The 26,077-nt window shown below is 33.6% G+C and overlaps 1 protein-coding gene across 2 annotated transcripts; it reads right to left on the reverse strand.

Annotated features, from left to right (window-relative positions):
- Positions 1-1,252: 1,252 nt before the first annotated feature.
- LOC129799318 (rho-associated protein kinase 1-like) lies at positions 1,253-26,077 on the reverse strand. Of its 2 annotated transcripts, XM_055843120.1 has the most exons (7): positions 25,555-26,077; positions 22,103-22,414; positions 21,834-21,982; positions 21,223-21,605; positions 20,961-21,161; positions 17,937-18,054; positions 1,253-1,311 (listed from the first exon to the last, which is right to left on the reverse strand). In XM_055843120.1, exons 1-6 carry the CDS (start codon positions 26,026-26,028, stop codon positions 17,954-17,956), a joined length of 1,620 nt encoding a protein of 539 aa, XP_055699095.1. In that variant the 5' UTR covers positions 26,029-26,077; the 3' UTR covers positions 1,253-1,311; positions 17,937-17,953. The 2 variants fall into 2 exon arrangements, with proteins under 2 accessions (XP_055699095.1, XP_055699094.1); XM_055843119.1 differs by lacking the exon at positions 1,253-1,311 and having other exon boundaries at positions 17,901-18,054.

Genomic DNA, 26,077 nt, shown 5'->3' on the forward strand with positions numbered 1-26,077 from the left:
CGAAAAACATACAATGTTTGAGCCCGTGATCTCGGTGCAATGCCGAAAATTCAATTTCTCGCCATTTGACGCGCTAAAAAGCGCGTCCAACGTGTTGTTAATTGACTTGGGGATATGCACTATGATCACGATCACCTCTCACATAGGCATCGTGCAACAAGGAATTTTGCTCTTACTTCTTCCCAATGTCTCTTTGGGTATTTCTGTTCTTTTATTCTGGGGGAGAGACACACTTTCCTTTCCGAGGAAATTTTTCCTGTTTTTTTGGATGTCCCAAGAAAACTTTGGGCAGAAGGTTCAAATTCAATATAGAAAGCAATTTATGCGAACACTTTAATGTTTTTTGCCACAATCCGTGACTATGGCGATTTGTGACGCCTTTGCAGCTTCTCGAAACTGCGCAAAGATCCCCTGATGCACGAGAAGGTGGAAGTTTGTTAATAACAAATAAATAATAAAAAAAAAGAATCATGAGACGTTTGATATTCCAGGAAATAACTTCTGCTTTTGATGCATTTTCTTTCACTTTGTGGCCACCCGCGCAAAATACAAAGTGAAGAAAAGTTATAAGATAAACATGACACGAAATTAAGATGAATTTACAATTCTTCCATATTCAAATTACGGAACTAATTCGTGCGACCCGACAAAAGAGAGCTCACTTTGGACTTTTATTTTTCATTACTTTTTTCCTTCTAAAAAGATGATGGAAAATAAATTTTTACTGTCTACGGGTAAAATGAAGAAAACAATTTCCTGACTCTGGGGCGATTGTCCGGTAAAGAAGATGTCTATATGACTTTCGGATGGGTTATTAAGTTTTTGGCCAAATTGTTGCCATGTTTCTGCGAATGGGATGGCAAAAGAGAAGAAATCACTTTTGTTCCATACCACCATCATCTTCTAATGCGATTTATGTAATCTCATCAAGATGAGACGCACTTATCTTGCGCGTACATCTTACCGCCAATTTTCCATCTACCTCATCTTTTACACACAAAAATTAACAATAAAATATGATGAAAAATACTAGATACCATGTGACTAATCGAGAAGATGTACCATGGATGACAAAGTACAATGAAGGTGTTTTTGTCACTTTTTGCTTGCGCAAATAGGTACTTTTCACCTGAAAAATCGCACATTTTCTCGCATTCACTAAAATAACCATCCAATTTCACTTAAAATTCCCATTTACAATTAAACCATTTCAGCGTTAGGTGAATTTTGATTGAGCATCTCGCGTACTTACCAATCTCATTCAGTGAAGATGATCTGCGCGCCGGATGTGAAAATCAACCTGCCGGAGAGCTGTGAAAAGAAGTTCAATTAGTGTTGCAATTTGTTTTTCCTCTTAACTCTCTTTGATCTCTCAACATCGCAAAAAAACGCTAAAGGGGGTGTCGTTGAAAGAATTATGTCTTATCTGATATTGAATGAACTATGTCACTGAAGGACTTAAATTAATAATATTGCGATACATTAGGGGAAACTGGGGCACCACCAAACACGGGGTACTACCAAACACTGCGATTTTTTAATCGGATATTGGATATCAGAGGATAAGACCGATAGGAATTTATAGGCACTATAGCGATGCTTGTCCACTGAAGGAATGGTCAAGATAGTCCAAGTAGTTTAGAAATAAAAATTAGTGTTTGGTGGTGCTCCAGTTTCCCCTATCCTAGCTAGCAAATTAAGTACTTATTCAGTATTTAAAAAGTTCTTAACTCAATGACTTAATTATAAGGAGTCATGGAACATCTAACTACTCAAATAAAGCCTTTGTAAAAGTCCTTAATTACGAAGTCTTCATTAAGGATGTGAAAAATATTAGGTGAGATTCTTAACAATCTCACCTACTATAATCCTAACAAAATTTCATGTCGTCCGATCGCGCTCAAACTTGGCCAAAATGTGTTTCGCCACTTCCTGATCACGAATATATGGGGGGCTAAGTTACGTTCCCGGCCGGCCGGCCGGCCGTCCGTCCGGCCGGCCGGCCGTCCGGCCGCTCTTTGGAGCTTAATAGCTCCTAAACTAAAAAAGATATCGACTTGCGGTTTTCGGCAAAGGTTATATATCGGGTGAAAATTGCAACATGGTGCATAGACCCCCCACCCCCCACCCCTCCTTTCGCCATTTTGAAGACCCCCCTTTTTTTGTTTTCTCAATAGCTCCGCCCCTATGGCATTCAGCGGGCTCAAATTTTAGTATGTTATAGCTGGGCCTTAGAGCTTTCCATCAGTACTAAACTTAAGGTCCCCCGACCACCCTGACCCGAGCTATAAGGGTCCAAAAAAAATTTCTTAAAATGGCCATAACTCCGGTTCTAATTGTCAGAATTTAAAAAGTGAGGGCTTTTTAGAAAGCTCTCGTGAAATGCCACTTCCCCTTCTAACATCGCAAGTTCATAAAACCACCGCTAGGGGCGCTATTATTAAAAAGAAAATTTTTAAATCTTAAAAGTTAAATAACTCAAAAATTCCTTATGCAATCGGGCTGAAATTTTAGTATGTTGTAGCCGTTGATTATACCTATCAAACAAAAAAAACCTTAAGTCGATCCATAACCCCTGACCCGAGCTATAAGGGGTCAAAGTTCGAACATTGACCGGCCTCTATCTCCGGTTCTAATTTACATAGCGACCTAAATTTTACCTTTTTGGTTTCGTCTCGATGAACACTTTCAGATGGAAGTTCAAAAAGTCACCACAGGTGGCGCTGTGATAGCGTCAAAATTCAGCGACATTCAAAGTCACTTTTCTCAAAAACGGCATTGTGCAAGTTAATGAAATTTTAGTATGTTGTAGTCCAGTCTAGGACGTTTCCAAAATGGTGCGTAAGCGCGCTGTGGTTTCAATAGAACCGGAGATATGAGGGGTCAAAGTTCACGAAATTCAAAAAATCATATCTCCGGTTCTATGTGACCGATTTTGATTAATGAGGGCTTAAACGAAAGATCTCACCAAATGCTACAACTTTCTAGAATATTTGAACTTCGTGGGACCAACAACAGGGGCGCCACAGTCGAAAAACCAATTTCAATATCACATAACCTCAATTATCTCGACTGTCACTGAACCGATTTTGATGATTACTTCAACATAATTGTAGAGCACATTTGTCTCTACATTTCGTCCATACATTATTTTCCACTCAGACTACGCTATCACTCCGATTTTGCCGTTTAAGTGTGAAAAAATTGATTTTTCCCATAATAACGCTTTGAAATCACTCAGATGCCAATTTGACTGCCTCTACTCCACCAAGACACTTAAAATAGGGTTTTAAATGGAAAGTCCCACAAAAGACAACAATTCTTTGATATAGTTGAAGTTCAACAAATGACTACTTGGGCACTCTGGATGAAAAAACGAGTTAAGAAACAAAAAACCTCGATTATCTTGGCTTCTGAGTAATCGATGAGATCATGTTCTATGGAAAAATTATAGAGAACATTCTGGTCTACATTTCACCCATATAACACTTTTCAGTCAGTTCATCCAAATCCTTGATATTTTTGTTTAAATACAAAATTTGTATAATTTCACGAATTTGATTCAAGATAACTGAATGGCGTCTCCCAACTTCAGCTCTAAATCGAATTTGCATGCATTCCGAGTTAGCTCACGTTAAGAATCTCACCTACATAAGCCGGTTAGGATTATCTGTCCCTTTAAGTACTTAATTAAGGCCTTTCAGTTAATCACTTTTTAAGTAAGTCTAACAGATACTGTTATGGATAAATGCAACCCTGCATGTGGAACGAGTGTGGTGCGTGTGGAATGAAAGATTCCCTCCATATTAAATCAGGACGTAAAGAGAATCCTAAACGATTTTGACATCACACACCACCTGAGACAACAAAAACGACTGAACAACGCAGAGGAAGACGGCGAGTAATAGAGGATGCGTCTGCTCTTGCCTTAAAAAGAACCAAACGAATCCAAAAGAGAAATTATGGTTTAATAAACAGGTTCCATATGTTGTCTATTTTAATTTGAAATCTTAACAATAAGCAGCTTAAAAGATGGGAAATGTACTGTACGATATGAAAGTCCAATGCACGTAATTGGATTAAGGAAAGGCATTATACGTATAGGTAGAGGACTCTCCGGTCATGACCAGTGGCTTGCTTTAAAGTGAATTAACAAGTAGCGCCAAACCATATCACATCTAAACCCGTACCTCAATAAAAATTACTAAAAAAAAAAGTTGAAAACTAGTGAGAACTATTTCCTAAAAATACCTTCCCAATTGATAACTTGAAAGTGATGATAAAATGATCATAAAGTTCAAAAAACATTTAGTCGACCACTGAAGGAGGTCCATATCCAGGACCGAAAGCTCTGGGCAAGATTGAAGAAGTGTTTTTTTCTTGTGAAATAACTTGAAATGTACTAGCCATTACCGGAGAGTCCCTTATCTGTTCAATATAACCAACCATACGAAGCCCTAAACCCTTAATTAAACCCTTATTAAGACACCAAAGTTCATTATGACCATAGAGGTCCTGCAGGGACACATAGTGTATAATAATAAACCAATAGCTTAATCAATCATCAGTTTAGTCTCACCGAAGATCGTCCCTTGCTACTACTCGGATACTACAAAGTCTCGCACTGGATATGACAAGAAGTACAGATTCAAAACTATGACAAGTTTCCAAAAAATATCATGGTTTGTATGGCGATCTGCATATTTTGACGTCAGAGCAAGACGTTCAGAGTGTCTTCAAACACATCTATTGACATATATTGGATTATTATCAAAACGGACCTGAAGAAGGTTAAATCTCTCCAGAATATCGAGGACATTAAGAAAAAGTTGAATAAAATGGTCAAAAACTGCGACACGGTGATCTAGTAAAGTCCTTGATTGTACGAATCAAGAAAAAGCTGCGAAATATTACTAATTAAAAAACTTGAAGTAAAGCTTCAAATATGTTTTTCTTTTTTTATATATTAAGGTAAAGTACCCTTTATTCGACCGGTTCCTCTATTCGACCGGTAGATTTATTTATTCAATTTAATTATATTTGCTATAATATTTTGTGTATGATCTAACATTAATAGGTCAATTATTCTTTAAATAATACGAATCAGTGACAAATTCATAGAAATTGATGAAATTCACCATCAAATATTCAAAAATTTACCCACCGGTCGAATAGAGGAACCCGGTCGAGTAAGGGTACTTTACCTTATATAGTTTTTTTTGAAACATTTTGGGAACAATTTTATCATGGACACGCCTTACAATTAGACGCCGTAGATTCCACTTTCAATAGATTTCTCACTAAAATGACTAAAAATTTTATGAATGTTTCCGCTATTCTCTATTCCAGTTTCCACTTCCTGCTACAGGATGTACTACTAAAAAAGTTATTTATTAAGGACTTATATTGTGTACTTGTATAAATATCTTTTTTAAGAACATGAGCATTGTGTTATATGGGATCTTATAAAAAAAAATTAATCCAACGGATAATTACTGAATGTCATTAGATTAGGGTATTATTTTCGTCTTATAACATTTTTGATAACCTTAAACAGAATGAAATCCAGGGCATTTGCGTTATAGAGCAAGCGCCGTTCTCCTTAGTCCATGAGGTAAGGTGGAGTCATCACTTATGGACGTTATATACATTTATGAACAGGATGTAAAAATTTTAAATTCTTACCTACCACAAATTTGGAAAAATCATAAAATTGTTAAAAACATCATAAACTAATAATTTGATGATTTTTCGAGAATTTGTTTTAGGTAGGAACTCATGATTTTTTAAAGCTGTTCATAAATGTATAACGTCCATAAGTGATGACTCCGCCCTACCCAATTAAGTAGTAGAATTCTTGGTCTTCGATGCAAGTGTTATGGGTTCGAATTATCTTTACGCATCATTCCTTGATAGATCTAGGTTTAGGTACTTTAGTAGACAATAAGAGATTAACTCATAAAATCAGCTACAAAACACAAACACTAAGAACCAAGCATTAAATATTAAAATCACCACATTCCTATACTCTTGTATGTAAAAGGAAAAATAAATTTTTATTATTATTAAAATCAAAACTTAAGTGAATCGTGAGAATTTTTTAATTTAATAAAAGAAAACGATTCGAACCGTTTCAGGAATTCTAGATCAATTAACGTTTTTGAATCGAAGGCCAATTAATACAATGAATAAAATATTCTGATTTTTAAAAAGCAGGAAAAGTTAAAAGTATTATTAAAAACATTACTCAATTAAAATTTTTATCTTTTGATGCATGTGGCTCATACAACCTGAGAAAGAGTTTTCCACCGTTTTACTCTGGAGGTTGGTAACCAACGCTAAGACGGCGGCGGCCGCTATCACACAAACATTGAATTTCTTGTACAACTATATCTGTCAAAATTTTGCTTTCAAAAACTCTAGCTCAAAAGCAGTAATTGAAAATAAAGAGAAATAAAAATAAATAAAATTCCGAAAAAAACCTAAATTTCAAATTTAAGACAAGATATCCATATTTCAATTTAGAAGTTGTGTGTCCTTAATTTCCTAAATATTGATTGTTCAGATTCAAATCTACCATACTTAAGTTTCTCCCATTTGAAATTCCTCTCTGTGTGATGCGTATTATAAAACAAACAAATTTTACATTGGAGGCAGTTTTTAAAAAATATTTTTTCGCAATTTTCGTTTAAAGCTATATGATAACTATGAGGAGCAGTGGAACATCTTACTTTTTCATAATTACGGCTTTTTCAGTCTTCATACTACACGGTCGTTATAATTAGCTAAATTATGAAATTAGAAAAAAACTAATCCTATTAATTAAACCGACATTTTAGAAAAAAACCTTCTTCTAAGAAAATGATCACCTTCCCTGGAATCTCAAACATCAACATAGAGAACAAATTATAAAATTTACACCTTTTTTTGTTTGAGACATTTTGTAACAAAAATAATCTTTAAATTCCGATAAAAACTATCGTGATTGTGGCACATATATTTATTTAATAAATCATATATATTTCATTCTCTTAACATAAATGTGTGTATAAATTCCCATACAAGATTTAATATTATATAAATAGCAATAAAGGAAAGCATTTTTTTACCATTAGGTTTAAAAAATAATTATCAGCACACCCGGCGGTTTTTTTTTAAATTTTATTAGTAATTCCATTTATTTTTCAATTTATTTACTTAATTTAAATTCAAAGCTCAACCACTATCAATTTCTCTAATTTCTCTATCGAAAAATGCGCATTTGAAAACTTTTCTTCAAGAGTAAGAATATCATATTTTGTGCAATGTAAGGCTTTTGAATTTCGTTTTAATTTGCAAAAATTAAAAAGTTATTTAAAAATTATAGCCCGTACAGAAAGCTTTTTTTATATAAATATCGTTTTTAGACTTTTTATTTAATATATTGTAAAAGATTGAGATTCTTTTTTCACAGCTTTTATTTAATCCTGTATTTTCCGCTTTTTTTTTGAAATGATACTACAAATTTTAAGTTAGCTCCATCCTCATAATAAATTCTAAGTCATGTCCTTTAAGGAGTAATGACGGACTGAGCCCAAACAGAAGTAGATTTTGATTGTCTAATAGTGTCTTGGATGAAAGGTAAATGGAACTCTATTTGGACAAAAAGTCGTTGAAGTTCGAAGAAGTAAAATTCAACTTCGAATTTTCATACTAAATTTTCGAACAAGGTGGGGAAAATTTATCAAATATCACACTAAAAAGCTGGCAAAAGAGTTACTCAGTGATTATGGAGTGATTAAATACTGAGGCAAGAACGGTAAACGTCGTTGTTCTGTTTTTTTTTCCTCACAACAATGTGAAGACGGACACATTTTGACATTTGAGCACTTCGAAATTCTAACAGGATGTACCTCAGCCACCTTGCGGAATTATCAAGAAGTAAGAAAGTTTCATTTTTTGATTTTCAAATGGATTTTCGAATTTTTCAAGATCTACTTCTGTACGGAAAGACTAAAGACAAATATAAAAAAAAATAATATCTTATTATAATTTAAGTTATGGAAATATAGAATTATTTGTATGATACAGTCTGTAATAGAATGTACATTCTAATGACATTAAATAAGCATTTATCTATTTAAAGGCAACGCTCCAATTTTATCAGAAATAGTACCCAAAATATCTTTTTATGGTAAAATAAGCCACGCCCACTGTAAAAGTAAATTTTCAAAAATTGAAACAACACAATGTACCTATTTTTATAAATTTTGAGAATTATTGATAAAAATTGAAATTTTCTTTGATTTACAACAAAGTCACCAAGTTCGTTATAAACCGAAACTGTTGCAGGGGGCGTGGTTTATTTTTTCATGGAGTAAGACTATTAGCTCTACTTCTGATACTTTTGAAATAGCATTCGAAATTGCCGCATATTCTTTGGACTCTGAATTTTGGTAAATTTTCACTTGAGGAAAAGCCTTATATATTTCAGTAATATCTCTGCTGTTTTGAAGAATTCAATTATGCTAAATGATGTGCCCCTTGAGGTGTAATGTAATCAAATTAACAAGCTTCGAATATTTCTTCCATTCATACCATCTTGGGAGAGTTTTTGCCGTTCCTCCCACAATGTTGGTTCTGAGAGGGAAAGGTCTTTGCATTTCTTGGACAATGGTTAGGCAAATTAATATTTTTCTTCACTTGACAAGCCAGAAAGAAAAAAAATCCCTGTTGGATTTGCATGCCTACGTAAAATTTTGAAGATTCCTTCATTAATAATCTGTTGGCTTGTGAAATTCCGTTTTTTGAGGAATTAACGTAGAATTCCTGGGAAATTGCACAATCGGTGCAGAAAGGTGGAAAAAGTTAGTTCAAATGGTTGAAATAAAAGAAATTATTGAATGAGAAATTCAAATGAATCAGCATTGTCTCCAGGGAGACCGTAGTTGGTGCAGAACAAGATCAGAACCTTCAAATTGGCATTCGAGGGGTCAGCAATGGGGGAAAAAAATTCATAAATTAGTGTTTAATTAAAACAGCAATTAATAATAAATGTGATTTGTGTGGCAGGGGAGTCAAGTGAGAAAACAATGGAAATCTCTTGAGCACTATCGCCACTTCACGATCATGTTTCTCGTCAATTGAGGCGCCAAGAGCAAATCACGAGATTCCAGGGAGACCCTGGGCCAGGTGTTTTGTTCTTCTCTCAAACCTCATCTCTGGCCACCAGCAGACTCCCGGCCCCCCCTTCCCCTTGGACTTCTCATTAGTCTCTTGAGAAATTAATTACTGTAAAGAGTTGCTTCTGAAACATTTTTTTCTTCTTCACTCTTTCGCGCGAAAAACTTTCAAAGCTCGCCCACAAGATCATAAACACAATTTTCCATTCATGCCACTAAATGATCTCCTTGACCATTTAGATGTCTTTCACACGTGGCACCTCCCCCCGAAATAAAACACCATCCACCCACAATTAAATTATGCTCAAGAGTGGACAAAAAAAGGCGTGTGATTTCCCTTTGAGATTAGATGAGGTGCAAGTTATATGCAAATTGGGAACGTGTGGAGTATTCAAAGTGTCAAGTATTCATATTTACATCATTTTACTATCATTTTATTGTGCCACGAGAAGCCCAAGTTTCCTCTCAAGAGGCAGCCACAAAAGTCTCACGTTTGACGAAAGAACCCGTAAAAGATGACAAACGAACAAGAGGCATTTCACTGAAGTAATGTTGATGTTCTGTATTCTCTTTATTTACAACATATTCCAAAAATGTTTCTAAATTTTTCGCAAAATTCACAATTATTCGCAAAATATTAGGCAGTGATCAGCATAGAGGTTTAGCCTAGTTCGCGAAGCTCTCAAAATCCTAGCGATCATTTCTATTATTTTTTCATAAATCAAATAGATTAATTTAGATAGATAAATAGATAGATAATTTATTTCATCAACAATGTCTTAATAGCGCGTTACAATAGGATTTTTGTGAGATGTTTGTGACTTTGCGTCCACCGCCGTCTTAGCGTTGGTGCCCAACCTCCAGAGCAAATGCTGGAAAAGCTCTTTCGTATAATAATCCCTTAATAATCCAAATTGAAGTTAAATTTTTCGAAAAAATTTCGACTGATAGGACATAAGAGCCATTACGGTTTATGTTTAAGCTTTATAAATTTGAGTGAATTGAATACAAGTCAAAGATCACAAAATATTGGCGATATTCACTAAATATTCTCAAGACATTTTGTTTTACAATATTTGCACAATATTCGTAAATTGTTCTCAATATCATTTCTTCTCGCATTTTACGAATTACTCTCCGATATTCACAATATTCGAAAAATATAATACTTAAATGTTTTCGCAATATTCTCAGTAATAACCATTCCTACGCACTCATTGTAAAATATTTACGGTATTCGCAAAATAATCAAGATATTCACAAAATATTCGTAGTGCACGCACAAATCAATATTTACGATATTTCCAAATATACTTGCAATTGATTCTCAATGTTCCTGCAACTCGAGATATTTCAAAATTCGAGATGACATTTGATAAAAATTCGCAAAATATTTTCAGTAGGGTAAGATGAGGTAATTTGGAATCATGTCTAATTTGGAACTTTGAGATTTCCTAACAATTTTAGATGGCAAAAGAGAAAAACAACAAAGAAGTACTCTCGAATGTTAAGTCTCGTACTTCTTCCTGGTTTTCTTTTTGTCCTTGATTATCTGGAACAGTGGGAAAATTTCAAAATTCCAAAATACACATAATTCCAAATTGCCCCATCTTACCCTACATGGTGTGCTAATTAAGTACAACTTTTCAAAACGCTCTATTATTATTTTTATTTCGGTCTCTGAACGAGAGAAAAAAATAGTAATCTTTCAATGTTTGAGAATCTATTTAAAATTCTGGATGTAACCACTTCTGGTACCACCTACGGTCCTTAATCTGGCGATAAACCTATCGTACGCTGCCCGACTGTGAGCTTCTTCCGAATTATGAGGCCATGCGAAGGGCTGGGCTCAGCTCATCTACATTTTGCTATTTTTTAGTCCTGATTTTGGCCAACAAAATGCCATATACGGAAAAGACAAGCAGATTTGCATCCGGGAACCGTGAAGGCCATTGTGTGGTCGAAATGATCAAAAAAGACGTAATGTTTTCTCCAATTCTGTTTCCCGCGCACAATTTCTGTTAGACCGTCTTCAGACTAGAGGTTTGGCCTAGTTTGCGAAAAGCCTAAAAGGCTATCAATTATTTTTGGTTCTTCAGGATCTAATAGATAATTTTGGTTTAATAGCCCAATCCTCAGTCATTTTTTCGAAAAATCTTGATTGATAAGAAATTAGAGAAATTAAGCCATATGGTGTAGCCTAGATCTGAAGTCCGTATAATGGTACCGAGACTTGTTGGAACTTCCGTATCTCTCACGAAAATTTTTGTATGCAAACAGCTTCAGAATATTCCAATTTTATTCCATTTTTAGAATTCAAACCATTCAGCCCACCGCCCGGTATAGAGAATTTAAAAGAACTCGTTATAGTTCCGATACTTTGGATGTGTTTCATGAATAAAGCACATTTTCAGCACTTATTGTACTTTCTACGCTTTTTACTCCTTAAACTTTACAGAGAGAGCAGTGGATATGTATAATCCCCTCGTCAAGTTGTTTGTTCGTATGTGTGGTACAACCGCTATAAGTCAAAGGGTTAGAGACAGAGACTTGACAGTTTTGGGGAACCCCATAATTCGGCCCCCTTAGCATTAACATTCCCCTGATTATTCCTCTATCACTCCTCTTTCCATCCAAAACAACATTTTTCATATTATTAGAAATTATTTTTTCATATTATTTGTATTATTATTATTTATATTATTATTATTTAGATTATTATTTCATATTAGAGGTTTACCAAGCCGACATTTCATCGTTATACGAAAATATCATTTAATTATTCCAAATTACGGTTTTCAATATTAGAAGTTTAAAACACCCTAGAGAGCGTATTTCTCATCCGAATAATATCATGATCGCGCTTGTTGGAAAGGTCTTGGAATTTCTGATGTGTTTTGACGAGTTCAAATCGGTTGTGAACCGATTACGAAAAATTAACTAATTTTTATCAGAAATTCAATTTTATTTCTGTTGAGCTATTTTGAACAAATTTTTAAGCAAACTGATATGAAAGGGGCTTTTAGAAAACAAAACTAAAAATAGAATTCTTCAGAATGAGGAATTTACTTAAAAAACCGCTAATGTTTTTCTGAGTTTTTTTGAAAATGATACAAAGAATTTAAATCTTCAGTAACACAAAAAATCAAGCTGTTTTTTTCGTTATTTATAAACAAAAAAACATCTGAATTAATTCTGGTATTCTATATTTATTTTAAAATTTGGAAATAACTCAATGCAAAAACTCCCTAGGAAAGCTATGTAGGCTATTGTGAAGAGGAAGCGACCTCGGGGCAGACATAGGACAAGGTGGCAAAACAAATTCAGTATCATGCCCAGGGATACCTTAGGATCAACCGTGACCATTTTCCTGAAGTGGCGTAATACCGGCTTCAGACCTAAGGCTTAACTATATGGCTTGATTGCTCTAATTTATTATCAATTACAATTTTTTGGAAAAATTATACTTAGAATTGGATTATTAAAGATAAATAACCTATTAGGCTCTCAAAAAGCAATAAAATTGCTCGCTATTTAGGATTTTGAACCTTCGGGAACTGGGCTAAACTTCTAGTCTGAAACTCATATAAGATCGACAGGCTTAGGCTGCTAACCTGGATGTCTCAGACGCGCTACCCCGACTGGGGTAAGCGGTTAAAAATTAATAAATAACGGCAATTTATAGAAAACCCCAATAATATTTACAGCTTTTACTTTGACAAATGGAAGTGCTTTAAGAATAAAAAAACTTAATTACAAAGTTAATGAATGATTTATGTTTAATAGAAAAAAAATCAAGGTTAATGTCAAAAAGTCATAGAAATTAAAGGAACAAAGAAATATTATTCTTATGGGTACCGGATGAAAAAATCATCCATTACGAGGGATTGATAGTTTAAAACCAAATGATACTAGAGAATTTCATAAAATGGTTAAGATCGTGCAACAAGTGCATGTCTATAAAGTTCGAAACTTAATTTTCTTTTACACTTATTAAAGCGAATTTAATTAATGAAAGTAGTATCCCAAGTGATATTTGAGAAAATCAATTTTTCGTAATTTATTCTCAAATTAATTTGAATTTAAATTTCGTAACATAACTGCTTCTGAGTTAAAGCTCTTAAAGACATATTTGACATAAAGGATTTAAAAGAAGACCATGTCTGAGTGAGTAATAACAGCCACCACCGTCTTAGCGTCAGTATCCAACCTCTAAATTGAAAACGGTAGAAAATTTCTATTCCTTTCTAAAATTTTTAAGTCAATTTATTCTTGTAAGACACCACATAAATATATGTTTTCAATTTACTTTTTTTTATCTTTTCAATTTATTTCTTTTTCTCTTCTCTTTTTCTACGATAACGGTGCTTAATTTTTTAATTGTCAAGTTTTAAAATCTTTTAAGCATTGCTTAAAGCTAAACTGGGAGAAACTTCAGAATAAGCAAAGCTGACAAGCTGCAATAGAATTGTCAAAGTTTATTAAGTTCCCATTATCTGGTCTTATGCTTAACCTGAACTTAGAATTAAAAATCTTTAAATTGTAAAATAAACATTAAATCTTTAGGCTTTCAATTTTCTTTCCCCAAAATTGAGATACTGATTTTCAAAAAGTAACAGACATATTTCTAAATCAATCGGAAATTCAAAAATTATTTTAATTTCTGAAGACTTTCATTCACTTTCAATTAGTTTAACACAATCCAAAATAAACTTAGGCTGATTCTAAGATCTCAATGAAATCTTAAGATAAATGTTAAGAGAGATTTTTAGGGCTAAATCTTAAGCTTGAGTCTATTTAAGCCCTAGCCATTATATATTCACAATATTCGCGATATCTGCCTTACATGCAAACTACTCGTAATATTTCCATAATTCCCAGAATATGAGTTTTTATATTCGCCATTGAAATGCCCCCTGTGCCTGAATAAAGAGATCATCAAGCATTTCTTCAGCACGAGCCTGAAGATTTGTCATTGCACCCAAAGAGAAGCAATTTAATTGTTCCTCCCAGTAATCCGCTGAGTATGAAAACGAGCACACAGCTAGTCTCAACTCTGGAGGAATTAGAGCGCCACATTTTAATGGTGCAAGGGCAAAAGATCTATAAATTGACGAGAGAGACCACAAGGAATTGCCACATACTGCAAATTCCATATCATTGTCTTCTTCATGTGAGAGAAATTGCCCAATTTCTTATTTATTTAAAGCGAAAAAGATTTTCACTCTATCGTCTCGTCCGCCCCACTAAAAAAAAACCTTTTTATATGTAAATCGCTGCAAACAATTCAAAACAATTCGTTTTCATTGAAATATATTTCAATCTTCATCAGCACCGAAAAAAAATACATTTCAACGGCTCTTTTCCCTTGACTTGATTTGAGCGCTTCTTTTTTTTCAGGCAATAAATTTTTCAAACATCTTATGTAAGATCATCTTCTGTGGATTTTTCGCTGAAAAGATACCTAATTGTAGAGCTTTGGAGAAAAATCAACAAAAGATCTTTTGGAAATTGATTTATTTTCCTCGGCACGGAAAAGTTATGATGAGGTTGATCATTTCTAAGATGGATTGAAATTAATATTTAATATTTCTCAAATGCCAAATTTCTTAAAAATCGCAATTAAAGGGAAGTTAAATTACTGAATTCATTCTTTTCCCAAAAATCAGTTAAAAAACCTATACTTCGGGTTTTACGAGACGCTTTAATCAGAAAATAAATTTTTTATTTGTTTTTTTTTTTTGGTCAATAAAAAAACGAATTTATTTGTAATAAAATTCGCTTTTGATCAGTAATAAATCAATTTTGATCAGAAAAAAAGTTAATCTTGGTCAGATATTAATTTTTCTCAAATTTCTTAAATAAATCAATTTTTCTTAATAAAAGTCAATTTTAGTTAGAATTCAATCAGTTTTTCTCAATAAAACAAAAAAAATATTAGTCAGATAACAAAATGGATTGGACATATGAAATAATATCAATTTCAAAGTTTAAAAATCGTTTTTGATTAGTGAAGAAAACTGAAATTAACTCATAAACAAAGTTAAAATAAATCAATTTTTCGTAGTATAAAATCTAGTTTCGAGCGGTCCAAAAAGTCAATTTTGATTCGAAAACGTCATTTTCAATCAAAAATAAATCAACTCCGGTTATTAAAAAAATATAATTTGACCATACAAAAATTAATTTCCATAATAAAAACAAAGCAAATCAAAATTGATTATTTAACTGATTTAACTAATCAAATTGGATATCTGTTGCTTACTTTCAATTTTTAATGGCTCTGGCATACTTCTTGAAAATTTCCTAAAATAAAATTCACGTTCATTTCTTTCTAAAACTTTTCGAATGTGTCTATCCCAGTCTTTCACACCTCAAATTTGATTGAACTCAATTGAATTTTGTGTGATGTTTAAAAGAAGAAGAAGAGGCGAAAGAGTGGGATAGACATGCAAAATAATTGAGAATGAAAGATATGTGAATTTTTATTTTTTTGAAATTTTCCTGATCTAAAAGGGTTGTCGAAGCCATAACACCTCCGGAACAGCTTTTATATCAAGAAAATTTCATGAAATCAAAATTGACGTTCCCTTTTTTCTCAAACATTTTCATTTTGCATATGTTATCCCAATTTTACCGGTCTTCTTCTTATTATGAATGTCACAAGATATTTAAGCCAGTTAAATCCAATTTTGAGTTATAAAGAAGAAAATGGACATGGACATGTGCAAAACATTTAATAATATGGCTATTGCACATTTTATCGATCAGGAAAATTTCATGAAGTCGAAATTCGAATCTCTTTCTTTCTCACACGCTTTGCATATGTCTATCTCATCCTTTCGCGCTCTTCTTCTTCTTTTAAACATCACAACAAATTGAATTTAGTTAAATCTAATATTGAGTGGGAAAGAAATGGGATAAACGTATGCAAAACCTCTGTAAGAGGGAAAAGGATGTGGATTTTAATTTCATGAAATTTTCCTGATCTAAAAGGTTTACTGAAGCCATAGGAAACTAAATTGAATTTCAGCTGACCAAATTTGCTGCAGGAAAATTTCATTACATGTGAATAATGATTTAGTTAGGGGAATGTAGGCATGGTTCGCACAGAATGAACCTTCAAACGATACGAATTTTCTCCTTGTTTGCAAAGAGCTGATTTACCATTTATCATCTCGTCTCATGAGCTTAATAATTATCTATCTTATGGCTAAGATATGATGAACTAGCTCTTTGTAAACAAAGAGAAAATTTGCGTTGTTTGAAGGTTCACTCTGTGCGAACCATGCCAACATTTCCCTACGTTTATCCTTATCTCTTCTGCTATAAAATAATTTGATTCCATCGTGTTTTCTGCCTAGGGTAAAGTGATATAAGTTGGGCATAGTGTTACAAGTTGGACATGCCTTTTTTCTTGATAAATACAGTACAAAATTTGTTTTTAAGCACAAGGAACCAAATTATAAAATAAAGCATTAAAAATATACAAATAAAAAAAAAAGAAGTACTAAATTTATCAAGAGATAAAGCCCTATCCAACTTGTACAATTGTGCAACTTGTACTACTTTACTCCAGTTAAAGCTTTAAGAGCTTTAAATTTCAAAGCTTTAAAGCTTTAGCTAAAGAAAGCGATTAGAGTGGAATATTTTATGGTATTATGTGAAGGAGTAAACATTTTCCAGTAGTTGAAGAAGCAATGATCCACCTCTTTGGGTAAGTTTTATCGATTAAGCAATTAGATAACTGAGGAAAAATGATGACCAGAGATGATCAACACGAGAAGACACAAAATCAAACGATCGCACGGGAAATTTATTGCACGGTAGCTTCCGCAAAAGAAAATTCCCATCTGCAGCAGTGCAGAATTTTTCGCGGTGTCATTGGTCAATTGGAGGTGAATCTGGAGGAATTCCAACAAAAGTTGATGGCATGCACACGATCCCGCATATCAATTGATGTCACGATCAGTGAAAGTCCCTTTCTAGCTAATTCCATATGGTGGTTGCATTCTCCCAAGCCACCCGAAAAAGAAGATCAGAAATCATAGAGATCAATCACTGTGCAATGAGATGATCTCTCCTGATTATCTAAAAGAGTCTCTTAATTTATTCCACATTCCACATCGTGGTATTATTTATTTTCTCCTTTGCAAATTTCCATCGAAAAATTCAAATAAATAGAGAATTGGATTAAAAAGAGTCTTAAAAATATTGGATGGTGCAATTTTCAAACGAGAGAAGAATTTCATTAAAAAGTGATCACATCAGATGAAGTGAAAAATCCATAAATTTTATCATATTGAAGTTCTCGCGCAGACTGTGAGAAGAATTCTGTGAAATTTTTATGTCTCGCGGAATTTTTGAGAGACAAACAAAAAAAAAACATAAGATCTTGGGTATATATGAAGAATTTCTTTCATTTCTGTGCATTTTATAATATATTTTAATTAGATGAAGTTTGCACGCCATGTCAAGAAAAATATGACTTGTCTTATTCATCATTTTTTTTCTAGAGCTCTCTATGGCTCATTTTAGGCATAACAACCACAACACCTCACATATTAATTAGACGACGAAAAATTAGCTGCAGTTGCAGAACAAAACATACATTTTGCCGCTCTCAAAAGGCGGGATTGTTGAGTCATGGAGCCAGTCAAATGACTCCAAGATGGCAAAGAGGAAATTGTAAGCAACATAAAGGGGAGGTGAAAAAAGATTGAGACACATTGAGAATGCTTTTTTTTGCAGAGAAAATTGAGTCATATTTCTTACCTTTGAGAAGACAACAATTAATCCTTCCCCATCTTGTTCATTGACACAATTAAGCGGCTCATTCTCTTGATGTCCTTCCTCGTTGGAACATCGGACGTGTCTAAGCTCACGTTGTCCACTGTTTGAGAAAGAAAAGACATTTGCAAAACGATCTCGTAACATCGAACTTTTAATTGGGAATATAACTTCTAAGCAATTCAGCGAATTTATTAACCTTTTGAATTAAATTATGGGATATTTTCTTCAAATTCAGCGCATTTATATGAAATTCAGCGCTTTTACGTGCAATTCAGCACTATTACTTTTGATCTAAGAAACTTTTTGGGGATAGGTTGCAAGTATTCAGCGCCTTCCATTAAATAATATAAAGCCAACTTGTTACTTTTAAACACAATTCAGTGATTTGACATCAAATTCAGCCCTAATAGTTTTTTTTACAGAAAAACGGTTAGAAGTTTGATTAGAAAATATTCAGCAGGTTTTAACACATTTCAGTGGCATATCTTTCATTTAGCTGAGAAATATTCAGCGCTTTTCGTAAAAAATCTGCTTACTTGTAAATTCTAAAATGTAAATTTGAAAACAAATTCAGCACGTTTGAAGCCAATTTCCTACTTTCAATTCAGTGTTTTTACACTAAATTCAGAACTAAATAGTCATTTTCATATAAAAACGGTTTGAAACGATCATCTAAGAAGTTTTACAGATTAGCTTAGACATATTCAGCGCTTTCCTTAACAATTCTGCTCACTTTCAAGATCTGAAATGTTAATTTCAAAAGAAATCAACATATTTGAAGCCAATTTGCTGCTGTTAAACACAATTTAGTGTTATCACGATAAATTCAGCGACTATATTTTTCATATAAAAACAGTTACAAAATTTAATTAAAAAAATTTTAGGGGATTTCAATACATGTAAGCGACACAATTTCTCATCTAAGAAGTCTTTAGCGGTTACGGTAGAACTATTCAGCACTTTTCAGAACAATTCTGTTCATTTTCAAAATCTTAAATGTTAATTTAAAAAGAAATCAACACATTTGAAGCCATTTTGCTGTTTTTAAACACAATTCAATGTTATCACGATGAATTCAGCGACTATATTTTTCGTATAAAAACGGTTTCAAGTTTGGTTAGAAAGCACTCTACATGTTTCACAAAAACCAAAATATTTCATAAAAGTATCTTTTTGTAGTTATGTAAGAAATCTTCAGCACTTTTGTAGTATATTAAATAATATTTTGAGATTTATGGAGCAATTCAACAACTTAGTCGCCTGTAAAAAAACAATTTTATGGCTCTTCAGCTCATTTTTATAAACAGACAAATTAATTTTTATCAATTCAGCGCCTAACTTTGTTTTGACGAATTGCCTTCGAGAGGTTCATTAGAAATTCAGCACTTTATAGAATATTGAATAATATTTCGAGTTTAAAGTTTGATTCAGAAACTTTTCACCTAGTAAAATCTACTATTATGGCCATTCAGCAAATTTCGATATAATTTAGGTTATGTTTTTCAACATGCAAACAAATCAATTTTCATCTATTCAGCGCTTAACTGTGTATTACGAATTGCTTTTGATAGATTCTTTAGAAACTTAGCACCTTTATTGGGTGTTCAATAATATTAGGAGACTTATGTACATTTCAGCAATATTTTAGCAAGTATAAAACACCTGTATGGCAATTCAGCACTTTTCTATATAATTTGCATTACAATTCTCAAGCAAACAAATCGCTTATTTTCAATTCAATGCTTCAATTTGTGCTTACAAATTACTTTGGTAAGGCCCTTTGTATATTCAGCATTTTAATTTTTTGCTGGAATAATTTTATCCCCGAAATTTAGAATTTGCAAACAAATTATTTTAATTCAGTGATTTTTTGTACTCAGTGAATAATTTGAAACTTATTCCAGGAAAAAATTAAAGTGCTGAATTTACAAAGGCCTTAGCAAAGTAATTCGTAAACACAAATTAAAGCGCTGAATTGATAATAATTGATTTATTTGCATGAGAATTGAAATCTAAATTATATAGAAAAATGCTGAATTGCCATAAAAGCGCTTTTTACTGGCTAAAATATTGCTAAATTATCCATAAATTACCTAATAACATGAAATATCCTTGCAATATTCAGCAATTTATTTTTAAATCAGAATTAGTTTGTAAGCAACTTCAACAATTCAGCACTTTTATTTGTCTTTTAATTACTTGCAGAATACTTTCCAATAATTCGGCTTTTATGCTTTATTTTTTAACGAATTTTGACTAAATTTCGGAACTTCAATGGTGCTGATTTCAATTCAGCAATTTTTTGTTTAAATATGAAATGTAAAATTAGAAACTTTTATGAGAAATTCAGCGCTTTCATTTGAGCTTTAAAATTGTTTTTAATTCAATTTAAGTATATTCCATGGTAATTCAGCAATTCAGCAATTTAGAAATGAGACGCTCAGAGCAGAGGTGGTTACCTTTGTAAGCATTTCCCTATTAAAACAGTCAACTTCTGCTCTGAGCATCTCAAATGTAGAAATATATTCACATTTTCTTGCTGAAATGCATTTTAAAATATTTTAAATTTATTCAGCGCTTTGAATTCTATTCAGCACCTTCAGCACTTAGTCTACTTCTCAAAAAAAATCTTTGGGATAGTTTTTATAGTTTTCAGCGCTTTCAAATCAGTTTCTCTAATTTTCTGACATAAGGTAAAGTACCCTCGAGTCGGCCGGTTCCTCAACTCGGCCAGTTGAATTATTTAACCAATTTTTTAACATTTTATAGTCAATTTCTATGAAATTTTCACTGATTTACGTTATATACAATATAATAGACCTTATAATGTTAAATCGGTAAGACCATATTATAACAAATCTAAGTAAATTGAATAAATAATCCCACTGGCCGAGTTGAGAAACCGGCCGACTACAGGATACTTTACCTTATAAAGTTTTAAATAAAGTGAACTAATGAATCCGCTGACAAACATGAACTTTAAGATTTTTTTCAAGAGGTACTTACGAGTTTCTGCAAAGTTCTTTTCAGCTTCCTGCAGGATAGAAGTGAGTTTCTTGATATCCTGCCTCGGGGAGATCTTTTGCAGGACTCTATCCTGCTGACAATGTTCATAGACAGCAACTTGGTCTTTGGGAAGATTAAAGTTGAATTTATTCACAAGAATTTCGCATCGATTGTGGGCGTCACTGAGGATTTTTAGGGCTTCTGAAATGCATTAAACATTGGGTAATTTTCTTTTGTTGGTCTCCTTCCTGACCTGACTCACCTTCATGATTTTCCAGCTTAAGATCATCTCTCTTTCCAAAGATTGACCAATCAGGAGCTAGTTCCTGATCTTCTGGGCTATGATTTATATTTCTCAAGGAGAACTTTAGAGTTTCGAGGGAAGCGATCAGCTGAATTCTCTGCTGAGAACGCTCTTGAATCTCTCTGCAGTACTTCATCTGCCGATCTCTTTGTGCAGCAATCTTCAACTTGAGATCAGTAATCTTCTGATCACGTATTCGATACTCCTGCTCAGTTGTCTGCAAATATCTGTCATGTTGCAGCTCAATTTCCTTCCGCTTCTCAATGAGTGACACACGAGCTTCCCGGAGTCTCTCAGCATCGGCCATGAACTGCTCTGCATCCGGAAGTTGCTTTTTCACTCTTTAGGTGAAAAGATGGAAATCAGAGAGGTGGGAAGAGGTGCGAGATTTTCAGAGATTTTGCCCAGAAACGCGATGATGAGCCAAGTGTACATGCGATGGTAAAAGAGGAGAAAAATGAGCTACAGAGATTTTTGCCTAGATCTAATGATGGGCGCGAGTGTGAAAGCAATTGTTGTTCTTTCCTGATGGAACGATGAAAAATGAAAAAAAATGAAGAAGCCCTCACCTGGCTTCAATGCCTCCAAGTTCCAAGCATCGCGTTGCACTCTGCAGTGATCTTATCTCTTGCTCCACTTCCTCCACACGAATCTTGAGATCGCCAATTGTCTCATGACTCTCCCGCTGGGCCAGAGGCAACTTCTGGCCAGATTCGATCTGTTTTGAGAGGGAAAAACATCCATATAATGCGATGCGTGTGGTGCGTGCGGGAAATTATTCACACGCGAGAAAATATTGGAGGTCACATTACTCCCACGGCTACTCTGCCAGCATTACCTCCTGCTCCATTTTTCGCTGCATCTCCTCATGCTGCTCTTGCATCTCAAAGTACCTCTGCAAGTGACTCTCCAGATTCAGTTGCAGCTTCCTATAGCGATGCTGGAACTGCCCACTGAAGAAAGCCAGACGCCCAAGGCACTTCCTATGGAAGGTCTCTGTCTCAGCTGTGAGACTCTTCAGCATTTTTTGGTCCTGCTGGACATACTGGAGCTCTAATTTGGACTTTAGGGTATCTTCCAGGAGGAAATCAATGATCTTCTTGTACGAAGCATTGACGTACTGAGCAGCTTTGAAAATTGTGGAAGCATCCTAGTAATAAGATATTATGCTAGAAAGCATTCTGATCAAGGAAACTTTTCGGAATGACCGTTTGGGGCCACTACTCAAAAGAAGATGGAACTAACGACTTTCACTTTCAGTACCTAGATGAACTTTTCGATCATGAATACTTAGTGGAATGATCACTTGGTCACTTGATCACCAATTTATTAAGGTACATATTTATTTTGGAAATTTTTCAATTTTTCAATGTAGGGGAAAGTACTCTACCTTCGAACGTTCATGCCTTCGAATAATTTGAATTTTCTTTTATTTCCCTAAGAGACTTAGGGTAAGTGTGCCAAATTCCGGCCAGCTTGTAATTTCGGCCACATTTTTTGTTCCTCGAATTTCATTGAATTTTTAGTTTTTGCATACTCTAGAAATAATACAATGAAAAAATAACAAAAAATGTCGCTTCGACGAACAAGATGATCTAAAAAAAGACATTAGAAGAATTCCAGAAGGGTAAGGAACTGTGAAAATGAAGGTGGCCGAAATAGGCCACAAATGTAATGTCTACATTTTTATGCATTTTAGAATGTATTAAGAGTGAATTTAGAGAAAATAAAGATGATAGACTGTCTACAAGGTTCCAAGGAACACTCCATATAAAAAAGTAACAGATAAATTCAATTTGTATTAAAAATATTACATTTCAAACATAAGACTTTGGGACTTGCATGCAACTATGCCGAAATTTGGTACACTTACCCTACACGTAATTATCTTGTAATTATCAATAATTGATGATAATCTAACTAATATTTAATAGAAATGTGTAAGTCTTCTAGGAAAAACAAAAGAAAATTCACATTATTCGAAGGCATGAACGTTCGAAGGGAGAGTACTTTCCCATATAGTGAAAACTTGAGAAGAAGATAATATTGAGAAATCCTATTTTCACCTTCAGTCCCTATTTTCACTTTTTAACTTTCATTCAATCTTGCAAACTTAGTAGAATGACCACCTGAGCACTAGTTCAATTGGCGATTTTATTGGTTATTCGAAAACTGAAAACAAGCCTTAAATAGGCAATATTGGGTTCACAACAACAATGAACTATACCAACTAGTTTTATATTTTTATTGCTTTGGATCACAAGAACCTAGCGAAATGTCCATTTGAGGCGCTAATAGAGTTATTCAAATTCTTCAATCCCCGATAACAAAAAAAAAAGATTTAATGGCTCTATTCAGATATATAACGTGAATTCAGTTAGATTCTGAACGGAGCCAATGTAGAGATTAATACTTCCTTTCCTCAGATACAGTATAAACCTCAACCGAAGAGAGTTCTCAAATCGGGAAGATAATTACTGAAAATAAGGAGTATTCCCATTCATAACTGTAGTTCGATTTTCAAATGATGTCTTGGATAAAAGATAAATGGAACTCCAGTTTCACAAAATGTCGTTGATGTTCGAAGAATTTAAACTTAGTTTCGAACTAAATTTTCGCACAAAGTCTGGAAAGTTTATGAAATATCATATTAAGAAGCTGTTAAAAATATTACTCAGTGATCAAGTAAGAGAGATCGACACTTCGAAATTCGTACAGAAACTACTTCGGCCACCAAGTGTGTAAAACGAGAATTAAAAATGTCTTTTCTTTAGCTCTCGATATCCATTTTTGAATTTTTTCAAAGAATAATTTTGAATTGAATCAATAATAAACATAATATTATTCAATTTTGGACGATATTTTCTTTGCATAAATCTATCACTCACAAAGAAAATATTTAGAATGACAGTTTGGCGCGCATATTTATTAATTTATTTTACCATTTCATTTTTTATTCTCTTTTGAGTGAGAAAACTTTTCAGAACGACCGCTTGGGGCGGTAATGATTTTTTTAAAGACTTTATGATTGAACAAGGGGCAAGTTTCAAACAGAATAAAGTTGAAGCTTTATTCAAAATAATTCACATTTCTAATGTGTTTAATTTTCAATATTTTATCTCTTCTTAAACAAGGGAAATTTGCAGAATGTCCACTAGTGGCGCTGTTTTGTATTAAAAATGCTTTTAGATTAGGTTAGAAAAACAAAACAACTTAAAGCTAAGGTTTTTGTCACTTATTTTTTAAAAATATTTGCAGAAGTTATAAAATATTTTCAAATTTGGGTAAATTTTATTTTTCAAAAATGCTAAAACTAAGTAACTTCACGGAATTGCCACTTGAGGCGTTTGTCTAATTTACAATCTAAAAAAATCTTTCATGTAAAAATATATTCTGTATTGTTTTTTTTTATAAAATAATTTGTGAGACTCCAAAATAATATTGCAGTACACACAATACACTAATCAATGACTTCTTCACATGAAAATTTCGTAGAATTGACACTTGAGGCGCTCAAGTATTATCAAACTGTCACATCTGTCACATGATGAATTGTAATGAGATATAAATTATTTTAATTGCTTTTCTGAATTATTTGCATAGTTCTAACGAAAGATATTATCTAAAAATTAACGTAAGGAAAAAGTAATTTTGACGTAACGACTATTACATGATAACGTCAAAATTACATGCTTCTTACGTTGAGTTTCTGATTTTGTGATAAAATGTTCGTAGTAGCAGTAATTTTATTTTCTGCGGTGTTTCTACGAAAAACTGACTTTCAGAACAAGAAAACTTTGAGGATTTTTCACAAGGGGCGCTCCAGTAGTTTTAGCTGAAATTTAAATAATCCGAGTAAGAAATTGTAACGGAAACACACGTTTTTAACCGTTATTTTGGGAAATTTTCTAAATAAAGCATTATTAAAAAAAAATTCTCAACTTCGCATTTATTAGGAAGATCCAGCAATGGTACCTGGCATGATTTTCTTGATAGGGGTATTAAAACCGGGGTTATAAGGTAAAGTACCCTTACTCGACCGGGTTCCTCTATTCGACCGGTGGGTCAATTTTTGAATATTTGATGGTGAATTTCATCAATTTCTATGAATTTGTCACTGATTCGTATTATTTAAAGAATAATTGACCTATTAATGTTAGATCATACACAAAATATTATAGCAAATATAATTAAATTGAATAAATAAATCTACCGGTCGAATAGAGGAACCGGTCGAATAAAGGGTACTTTACCTTATATCGTTTCTGTCCCAGTATCTCCTTTAGTTACCTGAAACTCCACGTAAGACCTCTTTCCCCTAACATTCATCTTAGGATTCTTGTCCTTGAACCCCTCTAACCTCTTCAGCTCCATCTCCAGTCCCGGAAGACTTTTTTCAAGCTGAATCGTGCGACTCTGCACGAGATTCTTGTGATACTTGAGGTCCAGAACTGCAGCCTTCATCATCCTCACAATAAACTCCAGTTCCCGGTGTTCAATGTGCTGCATTTTGGGCGGAAGCCTCTTGAGGACGCTGTGATGCCTAAGATCTCCAGTCCTCCAGATCCTAAAGAGTTCCTGGCGCTTCTCAATAAGATCCTCATGCAACTTCTGGATATTTTCATGGAAGAACCATTCCTCGAGCATCTGCTCATGATGCTCCACGGTGAGTCCTCTGTCATGGAGCTTCGTGAGCTTCTGCCACAGCTGGACTTTGTCCTCCGTTGTCCACGAGACATCCCGCCCAAAGATATCCAAATCCATTTTCCGAGACAAACTGACGGTTATTTTTGTTATTCACGACGCAGCCAAC

This window comes from Phlebotomus papatasi, chromosome 1 (genome assembly GCF_024763615.1).
Source record: "Phlebotomus papatasi isolate M1 chromosome 1, Ppap_2.1, whole genome shotgun sequence".
In the NCBI taxonomy this organism is placed as follows: domain Eukaryota; kingdom Metazoa; phylum Arthropoda; class Insecta; order Diptera; family Psychodidae; genus Phlebotomus; species Phlebotomus papatasi.